The sequence below is a fragment of the Thalassophryne amazonica genome, chromosome 9, assembly GCF_902500255.1.
Source record: "Thalassophryne amazonica chromosome 9, fThaAma1.1, whole genome shotgun sequence".
NCBI classification, from domain to species: Eukaryota; Metazoa; Chordata; class Actinopteri; order Batrachoidiformes; family Batrachoididae; genus Thalassophryne; species Thalassophryne amazonica.
This window is the reverse complement of record NC_047111.1, coordinates 114,599,866-114,620,036: the sequence shown is the minus strand read 5'-3', so window position 1 is coordinate 114,620,036 and position 20,171 is coordinate 114,599,866. Positions and strand designations below refer to the sequence as shown.

The 20,171-nt window shown below is 47.6% G+C and overlaps 1 protein-coding gene across 1 annotated transcript in view; it reads right to left on the bottom strand.

Annotated features, from left to right (window-relative positions):
* med13a (mediator complex subunit 13a) overlaps positions 1 to 20,171 on the bottom strand; it is a 289,879-nt gene that overhangs the window by 85,299 nt on the left and 184,409 nt on the right. The window contains exons 8-9 of the mRNA XM_034179011.1: positions 9,326 to 9,436; positions 2,789 to 3,544 (exon numbers count right to left, since the gene is read on the bottom strand). Coding sequence (XP_034034902.1) covers positions 2,789 to 3,544; positions 9,326 to 9,436 — 867 coding nt within the window. The remainder of the gene's footprint in view (positions 1 to 2,788; positions 3,545 to 9,325; positions 9,437 to 20,171) is intronic.

The following is a 20,171-nucleotide window of genomic DNA, read 5'->3' as shown; positions in this document are numbered from 1 at the left end:
GGTCCAAATGAATCATTTTATTCCATTCATTTCATGCAGCTTTGCTAAACAATATCACAGAAAGAAATTAGATTTCTGTATATAAAAAGCACCCAATAATTAGTTCAGAATCTGGAAACTCATCCAGGGCTGGATGATCTTGAAATACTGAGCCACTGTTACACCCTCCTGCTTGAAAAATTCTGAAAACAATCAACAGACATATCACAGGAAATTGAGGCCAATGTGATGTGGGGGGCACTTTACAAAACAAAAAAGCTGAGAATTCACAAACTAAAATCACTTGTATCAATGTAAAAAATCAAAGCAGAGACAAAAGGATTAGACAATTCCATCTACAACTTACAACTCTGTGTTATCCAATACAGACATAAACATAAAAAATAACTCAATTTGAAGATTAGAGGATCACAGGGCATTTAAAAATGTCACACCTCCTACTCACATGTTGTAACATAAATAAATGACATTATAGAGTAGCAAACATACATATTAATAGAGTGGTCCCTCGCTATATCGCGGTTCACCTTTCGTGGCCTCGCAGTTTCGCGGATTTTTTTTAGTGCAATTTTGCATACTTCTTTTTTTTGTTAACAGCGCATTGTGTTCTGCGTCCTCATCATACGGCCGGTCGGCATCACCGCGATTGCTCTCACTGCCTCCGATGTGCTTACCGAGTCTGCAGGCTCGGTAAGCGCTGTAGTGGGCCACTCACACCGCCCCCACTGTCTGCTGTGCTGTTTTGATGCAGAGCGCTCCAGCAGCCTGCAAAGATAGAATTCTTGCGGAAAAATCCGCAGCGCTGCATGGTCTCGGTAACCGCAGCCGCAGAGCTCCGAGGCCACTGAGAGAGGTTTGTATCTTTTTAATGACTTGGATTCTTTGCGGGTCCCGCATCCGTCCCACAACGGTAACACTGGAGGCAGTGAGCGAAGAAAGAGCATGCGCATTGTGTTCTGCGTGTGTCTGTTTATAAGAATCTTCTCGCCCAGAAGAAAAAAGAGCGCCAACAACTACTCATAACTGTGTTCTTCACTCGGAAAAAGACACCTGCACCAAGGTGTCACTCGGTGGAAAAACACGCTGCGGAGCGGTGCCACGACGAAGACGCGCAGTCAGAGGAACTGTGAAATACTGGTCAGTCACTATTAACCTCGTAGGTTGATCGTTAAAATTAAATTCGTTAGTTCTAAAAGCCATCATAATTATTTATAGGAAAATGTTCTATTTTTATTTCTCAAACAAATGTTTGGGCCTGAAAACAGGTTTTGATCTTTGGTTTCATTCTATAATACTGGACTTATTTTTCTACTAAGGTTTAAAATTTGAGCGTTTACACAGGAGAGAAAAGTGAGAAAATGTTAATGCCTGTTTGAGAAAAGTGTATAAAGTGTGTAGTGAGGGGTTTTACAGTCTTAAAACATCTATAATAATTGTAAAAAATAACGCTGACTACTTCGCGGATTTCGCCTATCGCGGGATATTTTTAGAACGTAACTCCCGTGATAAACGAGGGACCACTGTTTTTGTTATATTCAATGCCCAAAATTATATCCATCTTCAAATGAGAGTAAGTCCCTTCAGCATGTTCCTTGCTTTCACTCAGGGTCACCACAGCACAAGTTTTACGTCGGATGCCCTTCCTGACACAACTCCACGCTACATGAAGAATGGGCAGGGGTGGGGTTTGAACCGGGGACCTTCCACACTGGAAACGAGCGCACTAACCGCTTGGTCACCACCGTCAAGCGATATTCTACAAAATGTCTACAAGAAACTCATTTTCTCAACTCATTTATTTTCACTTGATTCAAATGTGATTCGATTGTTTATCAAATTATTATGTCACCTGACATGCAAGAGAACTTGATGCACTGTTGCTTTCTTGCATTTATATTTGATTTATGGTTTATGGAAGTCTGGGGATGTCTGCTTACTCGACTAGACCTGCAACTTGTCTGTGACCTACTTGTACTCTTATATATAACAATTAAGAGGCAGGAGGAGAATATTAGATAAGTACTTGCCCCTAATCACAACATGAGGAGTCAAAGTAAGACATGTGCCTTTTTCCACTGCTTGCCTACATTTTTCAGTAATTCAGTCTTCTCCTCAGGCCTGTCCGCTCTGATGTGTGGAGATCAGCTGCCGTTCAATGTATGCAGGGAGGATTTCAGCACACTAGTATAACCCTGCTAAGGGGCTGGCACCTTGGGATTGCATAACCTAACTGATAACTCCCACCACAGTCACCCTACAGCCAGCTAGTCTCCCTGATGGCCTTCACAATGGACAAGACCCCCGTCTCTCCATCTGTGGTGCGCTGCCATGCTGGCAATATGAAATGCTAAAGCTGATTCTTCTTGGTGCCAAGTTTCTGTGCAACGATTGCTGTGCTTGCCAAAGCACCAGAAGATGGTATTTCAGACTTCAAATCTATTACACTAGCAGAGATTTATCTTAATCTATCCCCACCATTACACATCCTCTCTCCCAGATTCAATGTGTGTTTGTGTGAAGGAACTGATGCATAGTGCTGGCCCTGCACATTGGTGATGTATGATGTCATATGCGCACATAGCAGGAGATTAACATGCTGTGTGCATTTAAGTGTTAAACAGAACATTTTGAGGCTAAGAAATGGAGAAATTAGATGAAGGGGTTCTAAAGACAGAGTGAGAGAGAACCCAAAGGAAAAGATGGGAGAGCTTGGAGGTGCTTTGTCAGCATGCGACCTTTAAACCTCTGTGAGGGTAAAAAAGTTTGCTCATTAACTGGTATCACTCACTCTGTAGCGGAGACCAGGTTGTCCTGTGACCCTGAGGCTTCATCCCTCAACCTGTCTCCTGGCAGCAACGGTGTGGACAACTCAGCTTCTTTCCTGCGAGGCAGATTGAAGAACCGCCATGGAGAATGGGAGCTGTCGTTCTCCAGGCTCACTGCTGTACCCACATACACAGTGGGCTCTGGCGGTTCAGGGTATTCTGAGGCTCCAGGGTGGGGATGTGGGTGGTGGGAGTGGAAGTGCTGAATTAGACTCTCTGGGCCTCCAGGTTCCTCGCCACCACCCTTCATCCCCACTAAGCAGGGCTCTGGCTGCGGCTGGTAAAAGTGTTGACTGTTGGGGGTTGAAGGGTTCTTCATGTTCTCCCCTGACTCTTCGTTATCTTCACAGGGGTGGGGGCTAAGTGGTGGAGGCTGTGGAGAATTGACCTGTTCTGACAGCCCAGTGTTAACTCCGCCACTGTGGAGTTGGGGGGCTTTTTGGATTGTAGACACATCCGCCGGGCGCATACTAGAGAATCTTCCACTATCCTGGCTTCTCATGGCTAACCTCTGGCCTGCTGTTCGCTCAGTTTCTAGTGAAGCATCATCACTAGTCAGGCTGCGATGATGGAATGGCATCTGGGGCCTTTTCTGCTGCTTCTCACCTTTCTCTGGCTTCTCACCACCAGTTTTGTGCTTCGTCAGAGGCTGGGCAGACTGGCCTGCTGTTTGTGTTTGTCCAACAGTACACCCCATTCGCTGCTTCACAGATTTGTGTCTGTGGAGAAGAAATCAAGCAGGTAAATAGGGTGAGACCATGAGGTACCAGTGACACCAAGGAAAACAGAAGCACAGAAATAGGGGAGGCGATGGTCTAGTGGTTAAGCGTTGGGCTTGAGACCATGGGAGCCGCGGTTCAAATCCTAGCCTGACTGGAAAATCACTAAGGGCCCTTGGGCAAGGTCCTTAATCCCCTAGTTGCTCCCAGTGTGTAGTGATTACCTTGTATGGCAGCACCACAGACTTACTAGATAGGGTTGAGCTGTACAAAATGCCTGCCCAAGTGGATAGCAGCCCCGCCATCTTGGAAGGTTGAAGCGCTGCGGCGGTCTTGTGCTGTCGGTGGAAAACGCATGCTCTGCGTTTGTAATCACTGTCGATTCTCTGGCCGACTTCTCCACCGTTATTTACATTTAAGACCTGAAAACTTGTGCTTAGGTCAATTCGGATACGTAGATTCGGTTTCTGTCATCAGTCAACTCTCTGGATGATTCCTCTTTTTTTTTCTCTGTGCTTTGACAGTGAGGGATAAGAATGAAATCATCCCGTGCTGGCCGCGCCCCACCACCCGCCGAAGAAAAAAAAGCCCCCGCACACCCGGCGGCTGTGCTCAAGCGCCCAGCCACTGAGATCCCCGAACTGGCTGAAAACACTGCTCATGAGCGCCTTGTCATTACGGACAGCCAGCTGCAGGTGATGTGAAATGAGATGAGTCTTCCCACTGTCCTGAGCAGTGCCGCCGGCCAGCTTGAGGATCCCAGCGGCCAGACACTTGAGCACAGCTGCCAGGTAAATGGGGACTCCGGCACCCACACGCCCCGCACAGCCGCTCCCCCCAGCAGACAGTGACACAGCTGACTGGAAGCTGCAATCCAGCACGGGAGAAGCGAGTCCTCGCCTTGGCTCTGGCTTTACCGCCTGCTTTGGCTCTTCCACTCATGATTTTGTTCTAATCCTTTGCTGTCAAAGCACAGAAGAAAAAAAAGAGGAATCAGTCAGAGAGGTGACTGATGACATGAGTTTTCTATTGACAGGAGCTCCACTTTATGCTCCATTCGCAGCCTTATAGGGAGAAACAATCAACAGCTATGATAAATCTGACTTCAGAAATTGAATCTCTGTATCTGAATTGACCTAAGCAGAAGTTTTCATGTCTTAAATGTAAATAACGGCGGAGAAGTCGGCCAGAAAATCGACAGTGATTACAAGCGCAGAGCATGCACTTCCACTGACAGCTGCAGCGCTTCAACCTTCCAAGATGGGCGGGTCAGCGCTCCAGGTCACGTGACTAAATTACCTGTCTATTATGGGCTGTCTATGGGCAGCACCCTTGCATCGGGGTGAATGTAAGGCATTATTTGTAAAGCGCTTTGAACGCCTGATGTCGATGGAAAAGCGCAATATAAATGCATTTATTTAAATACACCTAAGAAAAATTATGAAAATATGAAGATACACAACAAAGATTAAGCCTCGGCCCCACCGAATAATAAGCCATGAATAATGAGCCACGTATGGATGTGCTGCAGCTAGAGTACTGACGGGGACTAGAAGGAGAGAGCATATCTCACCCATATTGGCCTCTCTTCATTGGCTTCCTGTTAATTCTAGAATAGAATTTAAAATTCTTCTTCTTACTTATAAGGTTTTGAATAATCAGGTCCCATCTTATCTTAGGGACCTCGTAGTACCATATCACCCCAATAGAGCGCTTCGATCTAAGACTGCAGGCTTACCTTGTAGTTCCTAGGGTTTGTAAGAGTAGAATGGGAGGCAGAGCCTTCAGCTTTCAGGCTCCTCTCCTGTGGAACCAGCTCCCCAATTCAGATCAGGGAGACAGACACCCTCTCTACTTTTAAGATTAGGCTTAAACTTCCTTTTTGCTAAGCTTCTAGTTAGGGCTGGATCAGGTGACCCTGAACCATCCCTTAGTTATGCTGCTATAGACGTAGACTGCTGGGGGGTTCCATGATGCACTGTTTCTTTCTCTTTTTGCTCTGTATGCACCACTCTGCATTTAATCATTAGTGATCGATCTCTGCTCCCCTCCACAGCATGTCTTTTTCCTGGTTCTCTCCCTCAGCCCCAACCAGTCCCAGCAGAAGACTGTCCCTCCCTGAGCCTGGTTCTGCTGGAGGTTTCTTCCTGTTAAAAGGGAGTTTTTCCTTCCCACTGTAGCCAAGTGCTTGCTCACAGGGGGTCGTTTTGACCGTTGGGGTTTTACATAATTATTGTATGGCCTTGCCTTACAATATAAAGCGCCTTGGGGCAACTGTTTGTTGTGATTTGGCGCTATATAAAAAAATTGATTGATTGATTGATTGATGTGTCAGCAATTATTTGAAGAATGATCCACGTTTTAAGCCGTCACGTATCCGCGACTAAGGCACCTCTATGTGCCTCTAGTGAGCCACGACCGACCAGTCATTTGAGCCCTGTCCCGTGGCTTGTGTTGCCACATATGATCCACGTCAAGCCACATATGATCCATGTAGTGCCATGATAACGCAACGTTGGTGCACGTTTAGGCATAGGTTTGGTCCAAACGTCCAGCCCTCCCACACTTGGTCCCTTTAAAGTGTGGGTTTTCAATTCGCAGCATCCATTCAAGATGTCACATTTTTTAAACGCAGTCCAAAAAAAGACGCTGCACTGAGTGAGTGCACGCTGCCAGAAGTGTGCATCACTTCCAAAAAAAAAAAGACACCACAATGAGGTGGCCACTTTATTTATATACACCCGCTGCCACAACTGTGGCTCATTTCCAATAAAATAAATAAATAAATAAAATTATTTCTTTATTTCTTCCACAGCTTACAGTCGCTGTGATACAACTTTTAACTTTGTGTTATGTCTGCAAAATCGCTCTTTTGCGTGCTCTTGTTCTGTGTTCCTCGACAGCTCTGCGCTCCTTCTCGCAGCTTCACTGGCATTTATTCTTCCGCAGCTGTAAACACACAGCGACTGACACTGTGATCCAACTTTTAACTTTGTGTTTGTCCATTATTGACTGCAAAATCACTCTTTTGCGAGTTGGCGTTGTGCCTAAATGCTCGTTTTGTGCATGAGTCATTGTGTAAGTTCGCAGACACAGCGGAGCTCAATCTGATCCATTAACAAGATATTAAATCTATCATAGACATACTTTACAGCTAGGAATGAACATGCAACTGTTTTACCAAGCTATAAAAACATGAAAAATAGCTACCTTTAAGTTGTTCCAAAATACATTCCTCATGGAGCAGGAAAAGGAAAAAAAGCATGCAGATGAAACAGTCCTCTGTGACTCCAGAAGTGATTAGAGGTGTTTTCAAAGTCCAAGGTTTGACAGAAAATGATTAATCCACTACAAAATAATTGTTTTATATACAGCGTCCGGTGCACAAAACAGGTGGGATTGTGTGCAAGAGGGCTGAGCCGCTCCAAAATAGCCTCTCAGGTCCCTCATACCTACCAGGCACTCGGATAATGGGCTTTTAGCAGCCTTGTCTGCACCACAAACATGCCTCTATAATCCTAGTTAGTTGTCATAGTAACTCGCACACAAACTGCCCCACACTGTTGGAGCTAAATTTTGAACATCTTGAAATTAGCGCCACGCTCAGAGATGAGCCTTGTTAACCGACGATAATGCCTCTAAGAGCCTCTAGGAGCCACGAAAGTTGAATAAATCTTCTCATAGCAAACTAAAACCATGCTGTGTGGCTCATTATTCATCCTTCTTTATTTGGTGGGACCATGGCTTTAGACACATTTGCATTGCTGAGAAAATGCATCCTCTTAACTCCTTTAGAAATTTGTTGAACCTCTCTGGTTTTGCATTCCATTTCTGACAAATAACTCATGCCTCATTGATGGTAAAAGTACTTGCGTGTCCTGACAATCAGACGTCAAAATAAGCAGACACTCAGAAGGATCCAACCTATAAAACAAAGCTAATGGCCATTAAAACTGCCAGTGAACAAAGCTTCCAAATTCAGTGTCGTGAAAATTTTGGGTGGTTTCCAAAACTATATATACTTGCCCTAGCTGACTGGGCCAACCCAATCTGCTCTTGTCTGCAGTCCAAGCAGAGTCTCTTCATGAATAGTGGATTTTTTTTTTTTTTTTTAAGTCCTCAGCATAAAGGTTTCCAACAGCTGAGAAATATCCACAAGCATGTGTAGATATGACACACAGATTTGTCAGATGCTTGAGCTGGGACGTCGGCGAGGGTGGTCACATCTCCTCCTCCTCTCTCCTCTCCTCTGTGTTTCTCTATCTCTGCTACAACCTTCAAAGTCCCTACTTCACCAGACTGTGAATTCTTCAAACTATATTGGAATAACCATGGAATTGATCAGCTGGTCTCTGAACGCTATTGACAGCATTTTTTCAACAAGGAAATCAGAACTGAGGGGCCCTGCATGCCCAGATGGAACCAACTCTGCGGGCTATGTTCTCGACGCCTGGGAGAAGTGTTTTGTCGTGTGCTTGGCTCCACTCTCTGTGGAGGATGTCGAAGATTTATTTTTATTTGGTTATATAGTAGGAGGGCTGGTGCTTATTGGTTTATGTGCTGCCCTGACCTACCAGAAAACCACAACCCCTCACCTGTCCATCATGATTAATGAGGTGGGCAAAGTGGTATAATCTCAGACTGCGTTAACCCTTGAACTCAGATGCAAGTTGGAAAACATCTTGGTGCAACTGTGCGCCTTGCAAAGGAATATGTTGGAGACCAGGGAATACTCATGAATTGGATTTGGTCAGTCAAAGGAGCCGTAAATGGAATTTCTGTGTTTCTCTGCTTAACCCTAAACATGGCAGGCTTATCAGCCACCGAAGGTCAAAGCACCCTGTTTGTTTTCCTCCAGAAGAAACTCTACGGCCTTGGTGAACCATTCGGCTCCCCCTCTTATCTTTCTGCCTCCCCTACAGATGCTGTCAAAGCAACTCCAGACATTATGCCCACACGGACAATAACTGATATGAACTGCAGACTCACACATGATGCACGCCTCCCGTACCAAGATTTCTAGCAACCCCCCCCCAACCCTTTGTGTCTCTGGTCACATGGGCTAGTAAGTCTCTTCGACTGGACGACATAGCAGATCTAAGGTGAATATACATGCTGATTTGGTGTTTTATGCCAGATGCCCTTCCTTCCGCACTGAAAACAAGTGCACTAACCACCTGACCACCACTTCTCAATAGGTCTCACGGACTATATAACACTTATTTGTCCTTTTAATGGTCTTTAACATTTCCAGTGACCCATGGAGCTGTGGAGGGTGAAGCAACAGACAGACTCCTGACTTACCAGGCAATTTACACTCCTATCCTCACCTATGGTCATGAACTTTGGGTAGTGTATGAAAGAACAAGGTTGTGGATACAAGCGGTGGAAATAAGATTCCTCCGGACGGTATCTGGGCTTACAACTCCTAGACAGGGTGAGAAGCCTGACTATCCGTGAGGGACTCTGAGTAAAGCTGCTGCTTCTTCACATCAAAAGTAACCAGCTGAGGTCGTTCAGGCATCCAGTGAGGATGTTCTCCCTAGGGAGGTTTTCCAGGCACGTCCAATTTGGAGGAGGCCCCGGGCAAGACTCAGGACATGCTGAAGAGATTATAGTTCCCAACTGGCTTGGAAATGCCTCGGAATGCCACAGGTAGGGTTAGTGGACTTAGGTGAGGATAGGAGATTGTGGAGTGAGCTGCATGGTATACTGCCACCGTGACCTGGAACTGGATAAGCGGCAAAAAATGAATCAATGAATGAATGACGTGCAACTGACCTGGAACAGCTGCAGAATGACCTCTGTGAAGATTCCACAAAATCCCAGGCTCCTACTTTCTCAGCCAGCTCATCCTCACAAGTACCATTTGATACAGCTGAGATCTTCCGCCTGTGGCAAAAAGCAAAACAAACAAACACAATCTCAGACATGTCCACCAATAAAGAAATCTGGCAGCTTACACACGGCATCAGCACATTCTCATACACACTGAAAATATGTGTTCATTCTCCTTCTGAAGCTATGAGAAATGTGTCTGAACATACTGTGAACCTTTCCTGTAAGTCTTCACCAGGTTTGCACACACTGTAGTTGGTATTTTGGTCCATTCCTCCATGCAGATCTCCTCTAGAACAGTGATGTTTTGGGGCTGTCGCTGGGCAACACGGACTTTCAACTCCCTCAAGAAATTTTCTATGGGGTTGAGGTCTGAAGACTGGCTAGGCCACTCCAGGACTTTGAAATGCTTTTTACGGAGCCACTCCTTCGTTGCCTGAGCGGTGTGCTTGGGATTGTTGTCATGCTGGAAGACCCAGCCACGTTGCATCTTCAGTGATCTCACTGATGGAAGGAGGTTTTGGCTTAAAATCTCATGATACATGGCCATGTTCATTCTTCCCTTAACACAGATCAGTCGTCCTGTCCCCTTTGCAGAAAAACAGCCCCAAAGCATGATGTTTCCACCCCCATGCTTCACAGTAGATACGGTGTTCTTGGAATGCAACTCAGCATTCTTCTTCCTCCAAACATGACGAGTTGAGTTTTTACCAAAATGTTCTATTTTGGTTTCATCTGACCACATGATATTCTCCCAATCCTCTTCTGGATCATCCATAAGCTCTCTGGCAAACTTCAGACGGGCCTGGACACGTACTGGCTTAAGCAGGGAGACACGCCTGGCACTGCAGGATTTGAGTCCCTCTCTGCGTAGTTTGTAGCTTTTGTTACTTTGGTCCCAGCTCTCTGCAGGTCATTCATCAGGTCCCTCCGTGTAGTTCTGGGTTTTTTGTTCACCGTTCTCATGATCATTTTGACCCCACAGGATGAGATCTTGCGTGGAGCTCCAGACTGTGGGAGATTATCAATGGTTGTTTGTCTTCCATTTCTTACAATTGCTCCCACAGTTTGATTTATTCACACCAACCTGCTTGACTAGACTCACTCTTCCCAGCCTGGTGCACATATACAATTTTCTTCCTGGTGTCCTTCAACAGCTCTTTGGTCTTGGACATGGTTAAGTTTGGAGTCTGACTGTTTGAGGCTGTGGACAGGTGTCTTTTATACAGATGAGTTCAAACAGGTGCCATTAATACAGGTAACAGGTGGACGACAGAAGAGCTTCTTAAAGAAGAAGTTACAGGTCTGTGAGAGCCAGAAATCTTGCTTGTTTGTTATTGACCAAATACTTATTTTCCACCATAATTTACAAATAAATTCTTTAAAAATCCTACAATGTGATTTTCTAGATTTGTTTTTTCATTTTGTCCATCATAGTTGAAGTGTACCTATGTTGAAAATTACAGACCTCTCTCATCTTTCTAAGTAGGAGAACTTGCACAATCAGGGACTGAATAGATACTTTTTTACCCCACTGTATATATATATATATATATATATATATATATATATATATATATATATATATATATACTCAACAAAAATATAAACGCAACACTTTTGGTTTTGCTTCCCTTTTGTATGAGATGAACTCAAAGATCTAAAACTTTTTCCACATACACAATATCACCATTTCCCTCAAATATTGTTCACAAACCAGTCTAAATCTGTGATAGTGAGCACTTCTCCTTTGCTGAGATAATCCATCCCACCTCACAGGTGTGCCATACCAAGATGCTGATTAGACACCATGATTAGTGCACAGGTGTGCCTTAGACTGCCCACAATAAAAGGCCACTCTGAAAGGTGCAGTTTTATCACACAGCACAATGCCACAGATGTCGCAAGATTTGAGGGAGCGTGCAATTGGCATGCTGACAGCAGGAATGTCAACCAGAGCTGTTGCTCGCGTATTGAATGTTCATTTCTCTACCATAAGCCGTCTCCAAAGGCGTTTCAGAGAATTTGGCAGTACATCCAACCAGCCTCACAACCGCAGACCACGTGTAACCACACCAGCCCAGGACCTCCACATCCAGCATGTTCACCTCCAAGATCGTCTGAGACCAGCCACTCGGGCAGCTGCTGGAACAATCGGTTTGCATAACCAAAGAATTTCTGCACAAACTGTCAGAAACCGTCTCAGGGAAGCTCATCTGCATGCTCGTCGTCCTCATCAGGGTCTCGACCTGACTCCAGTTCATTGTCGTAACCGACTTGAGTGGGCAAATGCTCACATTCGCTGGTGTTTGGCACGTTGGAGAGGTGTTCTCTTCACAGATGATGCGAAGGAGATGTGTTGCACTGCATGAGGCAAATGGTGGTCACACCAGATACTGACTGGTATCCCCCCCCCCCCCCCAATAAAACAAAACTGCACCTTTCAGAGTGGCCTTTTATTGTGGGCAGTCTAAGGCACACCTGTGCACTAATCATGGTGTCTAATCAGCATCTTGGTATGGCACACCTGTGAGGTGGGATGGATTATCTCAGCAAAGGAGAAGTGCTCACTATCACAGATTTAGACTGGTTTGTGAACAATATTTGAGGGAAATGGTGATATTGTGTATGTGATCTATATGATTTAGATCTTTGAGTTCATGTTGGGAAAGTGTAGTGACACGGACCCACAACAGGGGGTGCAAATGAACGGTCAATAGATGAGCCAAAATATAACAACTTAATGTTGTGAATGTGCACAACGAACATACAGACGATCTCAGAATATCACAACAGTCAATACACAAAGGTGACGTGTGGGCAGGCTCGAGGATAGAAGACGTCTGTCCTGAGGAGAGCCGGAACCACACAATTTCCGCCGCCCCAGAACCTGGTGAATACTGGAGCCGCCAAGTCCCGAATTCCCAGGTGATCACCGTCCCCGACTGTCGGATCTGGTACTGCTGGCGAAGAACAAAGACAGTCAAGTGTGGGTGTGTGTACACCCAGTAACAATAACGGTGGGAATGCCACGTCCACCTCACACTCAGCGCGTTGCAGCGGTCTCAGCTGAAAAGGAGCGCCGTCTTGCACAGCCTCCTCAAAAACGACCGGTTCTCCTGCAAACACTCACAATAAACAGATTTACAAAAGGCTGAGGATATTACCTCTAATGAAGTATGATATCTCGGCAACGAGGTGGAGATGACGTCTGGTCTTTATGGAGTGAGATGATGTTGAGTAGATGGGTGACAGCTGTCAAGAGGTAATGAGCGACAGCTGTCACCCCCGGCTGTGTCCATGGCGGCAGCGCCCTCTCGTGCCTGAAGCCCGCACTTCAGGCAGAGCGCCCACTGGTGGTGGGCCAGCAGTACCTCCTCTTCTGGCGGCCCACACACAACAGGACCCCCCCCTCAACGGGCGCCTCCTGGTGCCCGACCCGGCTTGTTGGGGTGTCGACGGTAGAAGTCGGCCAGGAGGGCTGGATCCAGGATGAAGCTCCCCTTCACCCAGGAGCGTTCTTCGGGTCCATACCCCTCCCAGTCCACCAAGTACTGGAACCCCCGACCCATCCGACGGACGTCCAGGAGCCGGCGCACCATCCAAGCCGGCCCCCCGTCAATGATCCGAGCAGGAGGGGGCGCCGGTCCGGGAGCACAGAGGGGTGAGGTGTGATGAGGTTTGATACGTGACACGTGGAAAACCGGATGGATCCGCAGTGAAGCCGGGAGTTGGAGCTTCACTGCGGCAGGACTGAGGACTTTGAGGATCTTGAAGGGGCCAATGTACCTGTCCTGAAGTTTCGGGGAGTCCACCTGGAGGGGGATGTCCTTCGTGGAAAGCCACACCTCCTGCCCGGGCTGGTAAGCAGGGGCCGGGGATCGCCGACGGTCTGCATGGGTCTTCGCCCTCGTCCGGGCCTTCAACAAGGCAGAGCGGGCGGAGCGCCACACCCGACGGCACTTCCGCAGGTGGGCCTGGACCGAGGGCACACCGACCTCTCCCTCCACCACGGGAAACAACGGGGGCTGATACCCCAAACACACCTCAAATGGGGAGAGGCCGGTGGCCGAAGACACCTGGCTGTTATGCGCATACTCGATCCAGGCCAGATGGTTACTCCAGGCCGTCGGGTGCGCAGATGTGATGCAGCGGAGGGTCTGTTCCAGTTCCTGGTTGACCCGCTCTGCTTGTCCGTTCATCTGTGGATGGTACCCAGACGAGAGGCTCACGGTGGCCCCCAGTTCCCTGCAGAAGCTCCTCCAGATGTGTGAGGAGAACTGGGGACCACGATCTGAGACGATGTCGGAGGGTATCCCATGCAGACGGACAACGTGGTGGACCAGGAGGTCTGCTGTCTCCTGGGCTGTTGGGAGCTTCGGGAGGGCCATGAAGTGGGCCGCCTTGGAGAAACGGTCCACTATCATGAAGATGGTGGTGTTGCCCTGGGACGGCGGGAGGCCCGTGACGAAATCCAGGCCGATGTGGGACCAGGGGCGATGAGGCACCGGCAGCGGCTGGAGGAGTCCTTGGGCCTTCATGTGTACTGCCTTGCCCCTGGCACAGGTGGTGCAGGCCTGGATATATTCCCAGACGTCGGCCTCCATAGACGCCCACCAGAAGCGCTGCCGGACAACTGCCACGGTCCTTCGCACCCCTGGATGACAGGAGAGCTTGGAACCGTGACAGAAGTCCAAGACTGCAGCTCTGGCCTCTGGTGTGACGTACAGACGGTTCTTCGGACCTGTTCTTGGGTCCGGGCTCCGTGCCAGGGCCTCCCGGACGGTCTTCTCCACGTCCCAGGTGAGGGTGGCCACGATAGTGGACTCAGGCAGGATGGGCTCCGGTGGATCCGACAGTGCAGTTTTGACCTCCTCTTCGTGTACCCGGGACAAGGCATCCGACCTCTGGTTCTTGGTCCCGGGGCGATAGGTGATCCGGAAGTCAAAACGCCCGAAGAACAGTGACCAGCGGGCTTGCCTGGGGTTCCGCCCGCTTGGCGGTCCTGATATACTCCAGGTTCCGATGGTCAGTGAAAAACCGTGAACGGCACAGACGCTCCCTCCAACAGGTGTCTCCACTCCTCAAGAGCCTCTTTCACCGCAAGGAGTTCTCGATTGCCGACGTCATAGTTCCGTTCAGCCGGGGTCAACCTGCGTGAAAGTAGGCACACGGTGAAGAACCTTATCGGTCTCTCCGCTCTGGGGACAGCACGGCTCCTATCCCTGAGTCAGAGGCGTCCACTTCAACCATGAACTGGCGGCTAGGGTCGGGCTGCACCAAAACTGGCGCAGTAGAGAACCGTCGTTTCAACTCCTTGAACGCGGCTTCGCACCGATCCGACCAGGTGAAGGGGACTTTTGGAGAGGTCAGGGCTGTCAGGGGGCTAACTACCTGACTGTAGCCCTTAATGAACCTCCTATAGAAATTAGCGAAACCGAGGAACTGTTGCAGCTTCCTACGGCTTGTTGGTTGGGGCCAATCTCTCACCGCCGCAACCTTGGCCGGATCAGGGGCGACGGAGTTGGAGGAGATTATAAACCCCAGGAAGGACAAAGACGTGCGGTGAAACTCGCACTTCTCGCCCTTCACAAACAGTCGGTTCTCTAACAACCGCTGCAGGACCTGACGTACATGCTGGACATGGGTCTCAGGATCCGGAGAAAAGATGAGAATATCGTCCAGATATACGAAGACGAATCGGTGCAGGACGTCCCGCAAGACGTCGTTAACCAAGGCTTGGAACGTCGCGGGGGCGTTGGTGAGGCCGAACGGCATGACCAGGTACTCAAAGTGACCTAACGGGGTGTTAAATGCCGTCTTCCATTCGTCTCCCTTCCGGATCCGAACCAGGTGATACGCATTTCTAAGATCCAGCTTAGTAAAGATTTTGGCTCCATGCAGGGGGGTGAACACGGAATCTAACAATGGCAACGGGTATCGGTTGCGAACCGTAATCTCATTCAGCCCCCTGTAATCAATGCATGGACGGAGTCCGCCATCTTTCTTGCCCACAAAAAAGAAACCTGCCCCCATCGGGGAGGTGGAGTTCCGGATCAGCCCGGCAGCTAACGAGTCCCGGATGTAGGTCTCCATTGATTCGCGCTCAGGTCGTGAGAGGTTGTACAGCCTGCTGGACGGGAACTCAGCGCCTGGAACCAAATCAATGGCACAATCGTACGGACGGTGCGGGGGAAGGGTGAGTGCCAGATCCTTGCTGAAGACGTCAGCAAGATCGTGGTACTCAACCGGCACTGCCGTCAGATTGGGAGGGACTTTGACCCCCTCCTTAGCCTGTGAACCGGGAGGAACCGAGGATCCTAAACACCCCCTGATGGCAGGTTTCGCTCCACTGAACCACCACCCCAGACGGCCAATCAATCCGGGGATTGTGCTTCAACATCCATGGGATGCCCAAAATCACACGGGAGGTAGAAGGAGTTACAAAAAACTTAATCTCCTCCCGATGGTTTCCAGACACCACCAGAGTTACTGGTTGTGTCTTGTGTGTGAGTAAAGGGAGGAGGGTGTCATCTAGTGCCCGCACCTGCAATGGCGAAGGAAGTGCCATCAGAGGGAGCCCTACCTCCCTTGCCCATCTGCTGTCTAGCAGATTCCCTTCTGACCCCTTGTCCACCAGTGCTTGGGCTTGAAGGGTTAAATCCCCGCTCAGGATTGTGACTGGGAGTCGTGTGACAATTTGTGTGTGTCTTACTTGAATGTTTTGACCCCCCCCCTTAGCCCAGTCTCTAAGGGCGAGTGTTGTTGTTTTGGCCGTTTGGGGCAGTTTCTCTGTGTGTGCTCAGTTGAGCTGCAGAGAAAACACTCTCCACGGATCAGCCTCCCCATTTTGGCCCTGTGCATTTCCCTAACAACGTCAGCAGGGGGAGCTGTTGCCCCACAAAGCGCTGCGGCTGTGGCGCGTGGGGAGGGCGGCCCCTTTTCGAACCCGGAAGGGAGAGGGGCGGCGCGTATCCGGTCACGTCCTTCGCCTCGCTCCCGACGGCGTTCCTCCAACCGATTCTCTAACCGTATAACCAGATCGATAAGCCCATCTAAATCCCGCGGTTCCTCCTTAGCTACCAGCTGCTCCTTCAGAACCAACGACAGTCCGTTTATGAAGGCAGCGCGGAGCGCAACGTTATTCCAGCCGGACCTCGCAGCCGCGATGCGGAAGTTGACTGCATAAGCGGCTGCGCTCTCGCGTCCCTGTCTCATTGACAGCAGCACTGTTGAAGCGGTCTCTCCTCTGTTAGGGTGATCAAACACTGTTCTGAACTCCCCCACAAACCCAGTGTATGCTGATAACAACAGTGAGTTCTGTTCCCAGAGCGCCGTAGCCCAGGCGCGTGCTTTACCCCGAAGCAGAGCAATCACATAAGCTATTTTACTAGCATCTGACGCGTACATGACGGGACGTTGTGCGAAGACGAGCGAACACTGCATAAGAAAGTCCGCGCACGTCTCCACACAACCTCCGTATGGCTCAGGAGGGCTTATGTATGCTTCAGGGGATGGTGGGAGGGGTTGTTGAACCACCACTGGAACATTTATATCCTGCACAGGGTCGGCAGGAGGACGAGCTGCAGCAGCGCCCTGAGCGCTCGCCGCCATCTGTGCGGAGAGAGCCTCCACCCTGCAGTTCAGGAGGATGTTTTGCTTAGTCATTTGATCCAACCGAGCCGTAAAGGCGGTGAGAATGTGCTGCAGCTCACCAATCACGTCTCCTGCAGACGCCTGCGCTCCCTGCTCTCCCATTGGTCGTTCAACAGCCGGGTGACGCCCCTCGGAGTCCATGACGCCGGCCGAGATATCCTGTTGGGAAAGTGTAGTGACACGGACCCACAACAGGGGGCGCAAATGAACGGTCAATAGATGAGCCAAAATATAACAATTTAATGTTGTGAATGTGCACAACGAACATACAGACAATCTCAGAATATCACAACAGTCAATACACAAAGGTGACGTGTGGGCAGGCTCGAGGATAGAAGACGTCTGTCCTGAGAAGAGCCGGAATCACACGATTTCCGCCGCCCCAGAACCTGGTCAATACTGGAGCCGCCGAGTCCCGAATTCCCAGGTGATCACCGTCCCCGACTGTCGGATCTGGTACTGCTGGCGAAGAACAAAGACAGTCAAGTGTGGGTGTGTGTACACCCAGTAACAATAACGGTGGGAATGCCACGTCCACCTCACACTCAGCGCGTTGCAGCGGTCTCAGCTGAAAAGGAGCGCCGTCTTGCACAGCCTCCTCAAAAACGACCGGTTCTCCTGCAAACACTCACAATAAACAGATTTACAAAAGGCTGAGGATATTACCTCTAATGAAGTATGATATCTCGGCAACGAGGTGGAGATGACGTCTGGTCTTTATGGAGTGAGATGATGTTGAGTAGATGGGTGACAGCTGTCAAGAGGTAATGAGCGACAGCTGTCACCCCCGGCTGTGTCCATGGCGGCAGCGCCCTCTCGTGCCTGAAGCCCGCACTTCAGGCAGAGCGCCCACTGGTGGTGGGCCAGCAGTACCTCCTCTTCTGGCGGCCCACACACAACAGTTCATCTCATACAAAATGGGAGCAAAACCAAAAGTGTTGCGTTTATATTTTTGTTGAGTGTATATTAGGGATGAGAATTGTACAACAACTCACGATTCAATTCGATGCCAAATCGATTTTCGATTCAAAGAGCTCTGAGAAATAGTTATATTACTTAAAAAATGTTTATGTTTAAGAAAATGCAGCTTTAGAAGGTTAATCAAGTGATTCTAAAGATGTAAATTTACTTATTTGCTTTGCTCGTTCAGAGTTGGCTGGCAGTTTAGCGAAGTGATGGAGTGTGCGCTGAGTCGGCAGGGGCCGCTGCTCTGCTTATTTCAGCTCCGGGTGATGGCATAGCATGTGGACTTGCGGATTTGAAGTGTTTCTGAAGTACTTGACTTTCATTTTTCAGATTTTGCACACTGCATAAGTCATGTCAAGCTCCTTCTTACGCAGCAAATAATAAAATCCAAACTGCACCCAAAAATTTGCCTTCAGCAAAGACATTGCTAGCTGAATTATCTCTTCGTCTGCCATGCGAAGCTGCAGCTCACGAATGTTTGAAGCACGCCGGACCCACCAGGCTGTAGTACGGAGGCCGTTGCCTGACAAACAGTACATGCAGCGAGTAAGCAAGAAAATTAAAAGAAAATGCTTGTTAAAAATTGATTCTTGGACATTTTGGATCGATTCAGAATCTTAATAAATAAGAATCATGATTCGGACGTGAATCGATTTTTTCCCGGCACCCCTAATATATATATATATATATATATATATATGAACTTCTGCCGACACTGATTTCTTAGACCAGCTTGAAGGAATAATATTGTGGTTGACAAACCAACATGTAACTACAGCTGATATTCTGTGCTTGGTCAAGGAGCAACAGATCCTAGGGTGCTCCCAATGTGTCAGATTCACTGATGGTGAATAACAAGAAAGACCAACAGACAAAAATGCAATCCAAGCCTTTCATTACTAGTGACTGTTGTTCATTTCACTTTTGCATCACATTGCTTTTATTTGTTGTACACTACTATTAAATCCTACAGTGTATAAAGTGATACCAAGGACTCAAATTTAGCAAATAAACAGCTGATTTGCAGTTAGATATGTGCTGTTTGATCTCAGAGTGTTGTGAAAGGCAGCAACACACCTCTACATGTATCTCACTGGGATCAGAGAAAAGACTCTTGTGTAGATTAAAAGATGAGTTATTTGTTTTGTTTCAATCTTTGACAAACAAACAAGAATTTCATTTATTCTGCATGCCCTCAGAAATTGGCAGTGCAGAATACCTGATGATGTAGTGAATTCCAAGTACTGCCTTGGCTATTAACTGATTATTAACTGACTATTAAATTACCGGCAACTGTTTCGAGAATTGATTAATCATTTTGGGTCTACTACCCCCCCACCCCTTTTGTTTTAATATCCAAAAACTTCAGCTTCTTAAAACTAACTATTGTTTGGTTTATTTTACTAGTTTATTTACTCCTGTCTTGCAGTAAAATTTAAAATCTTTGGCAAACAAGACATTTAAAGGCATCATCTTGAGCTCTGGGAAACAGTGATCATCATTTTTCCATCACTTTCTAACATTTAATGGGCCTAACAATTGATCACCGAATTGAAAAATTTAATCAATATATTGACTATGAAAATAGACATTTGTTGCAGTCCTAATTATTTCCCACCAAAAATTAGGAAATGAGTAGATGTACGTAAAATAGATGCAAACTGTTTTTTAAATTGTGCTCAGTGTGTTTTATGCTTGTAGAGGAATAATGTATTTATTTTGCATTGGCATATTTGTAATTGAATATATAACAATTTGAATAATATTCATCATTATGAGATCAGCCCCTAAAAGTTTGCAAAAGTTGCTGGCAGGACAAGAACAATGCTACAAAACTATTTTTTTTTTTAACTGTTTGTTACATCAACATCTCTAAAATGGTAATTCTCTAAATAATTTTAAAAAGGTAAAGGGTCAGGAGAAATGTTCTAAGTGGTTCTGTCTACTGATAGAGAAACGTTAACAAATGGATTTGTGCATACTGATGATTATTTTGGGAAGCACAACACACGCATGGTCAGAGCCAAGTGCACACTTTTGACAATACTTTTATTTCTTTATTACCACTGCTTTAACTCAGCAAAAGATGATGGTCAGAAAAGTGAACTAAGAAGCACTTTCTCATTCTGTAGTTATATTTATAGAGTCCAACAAAGGATAATTACTG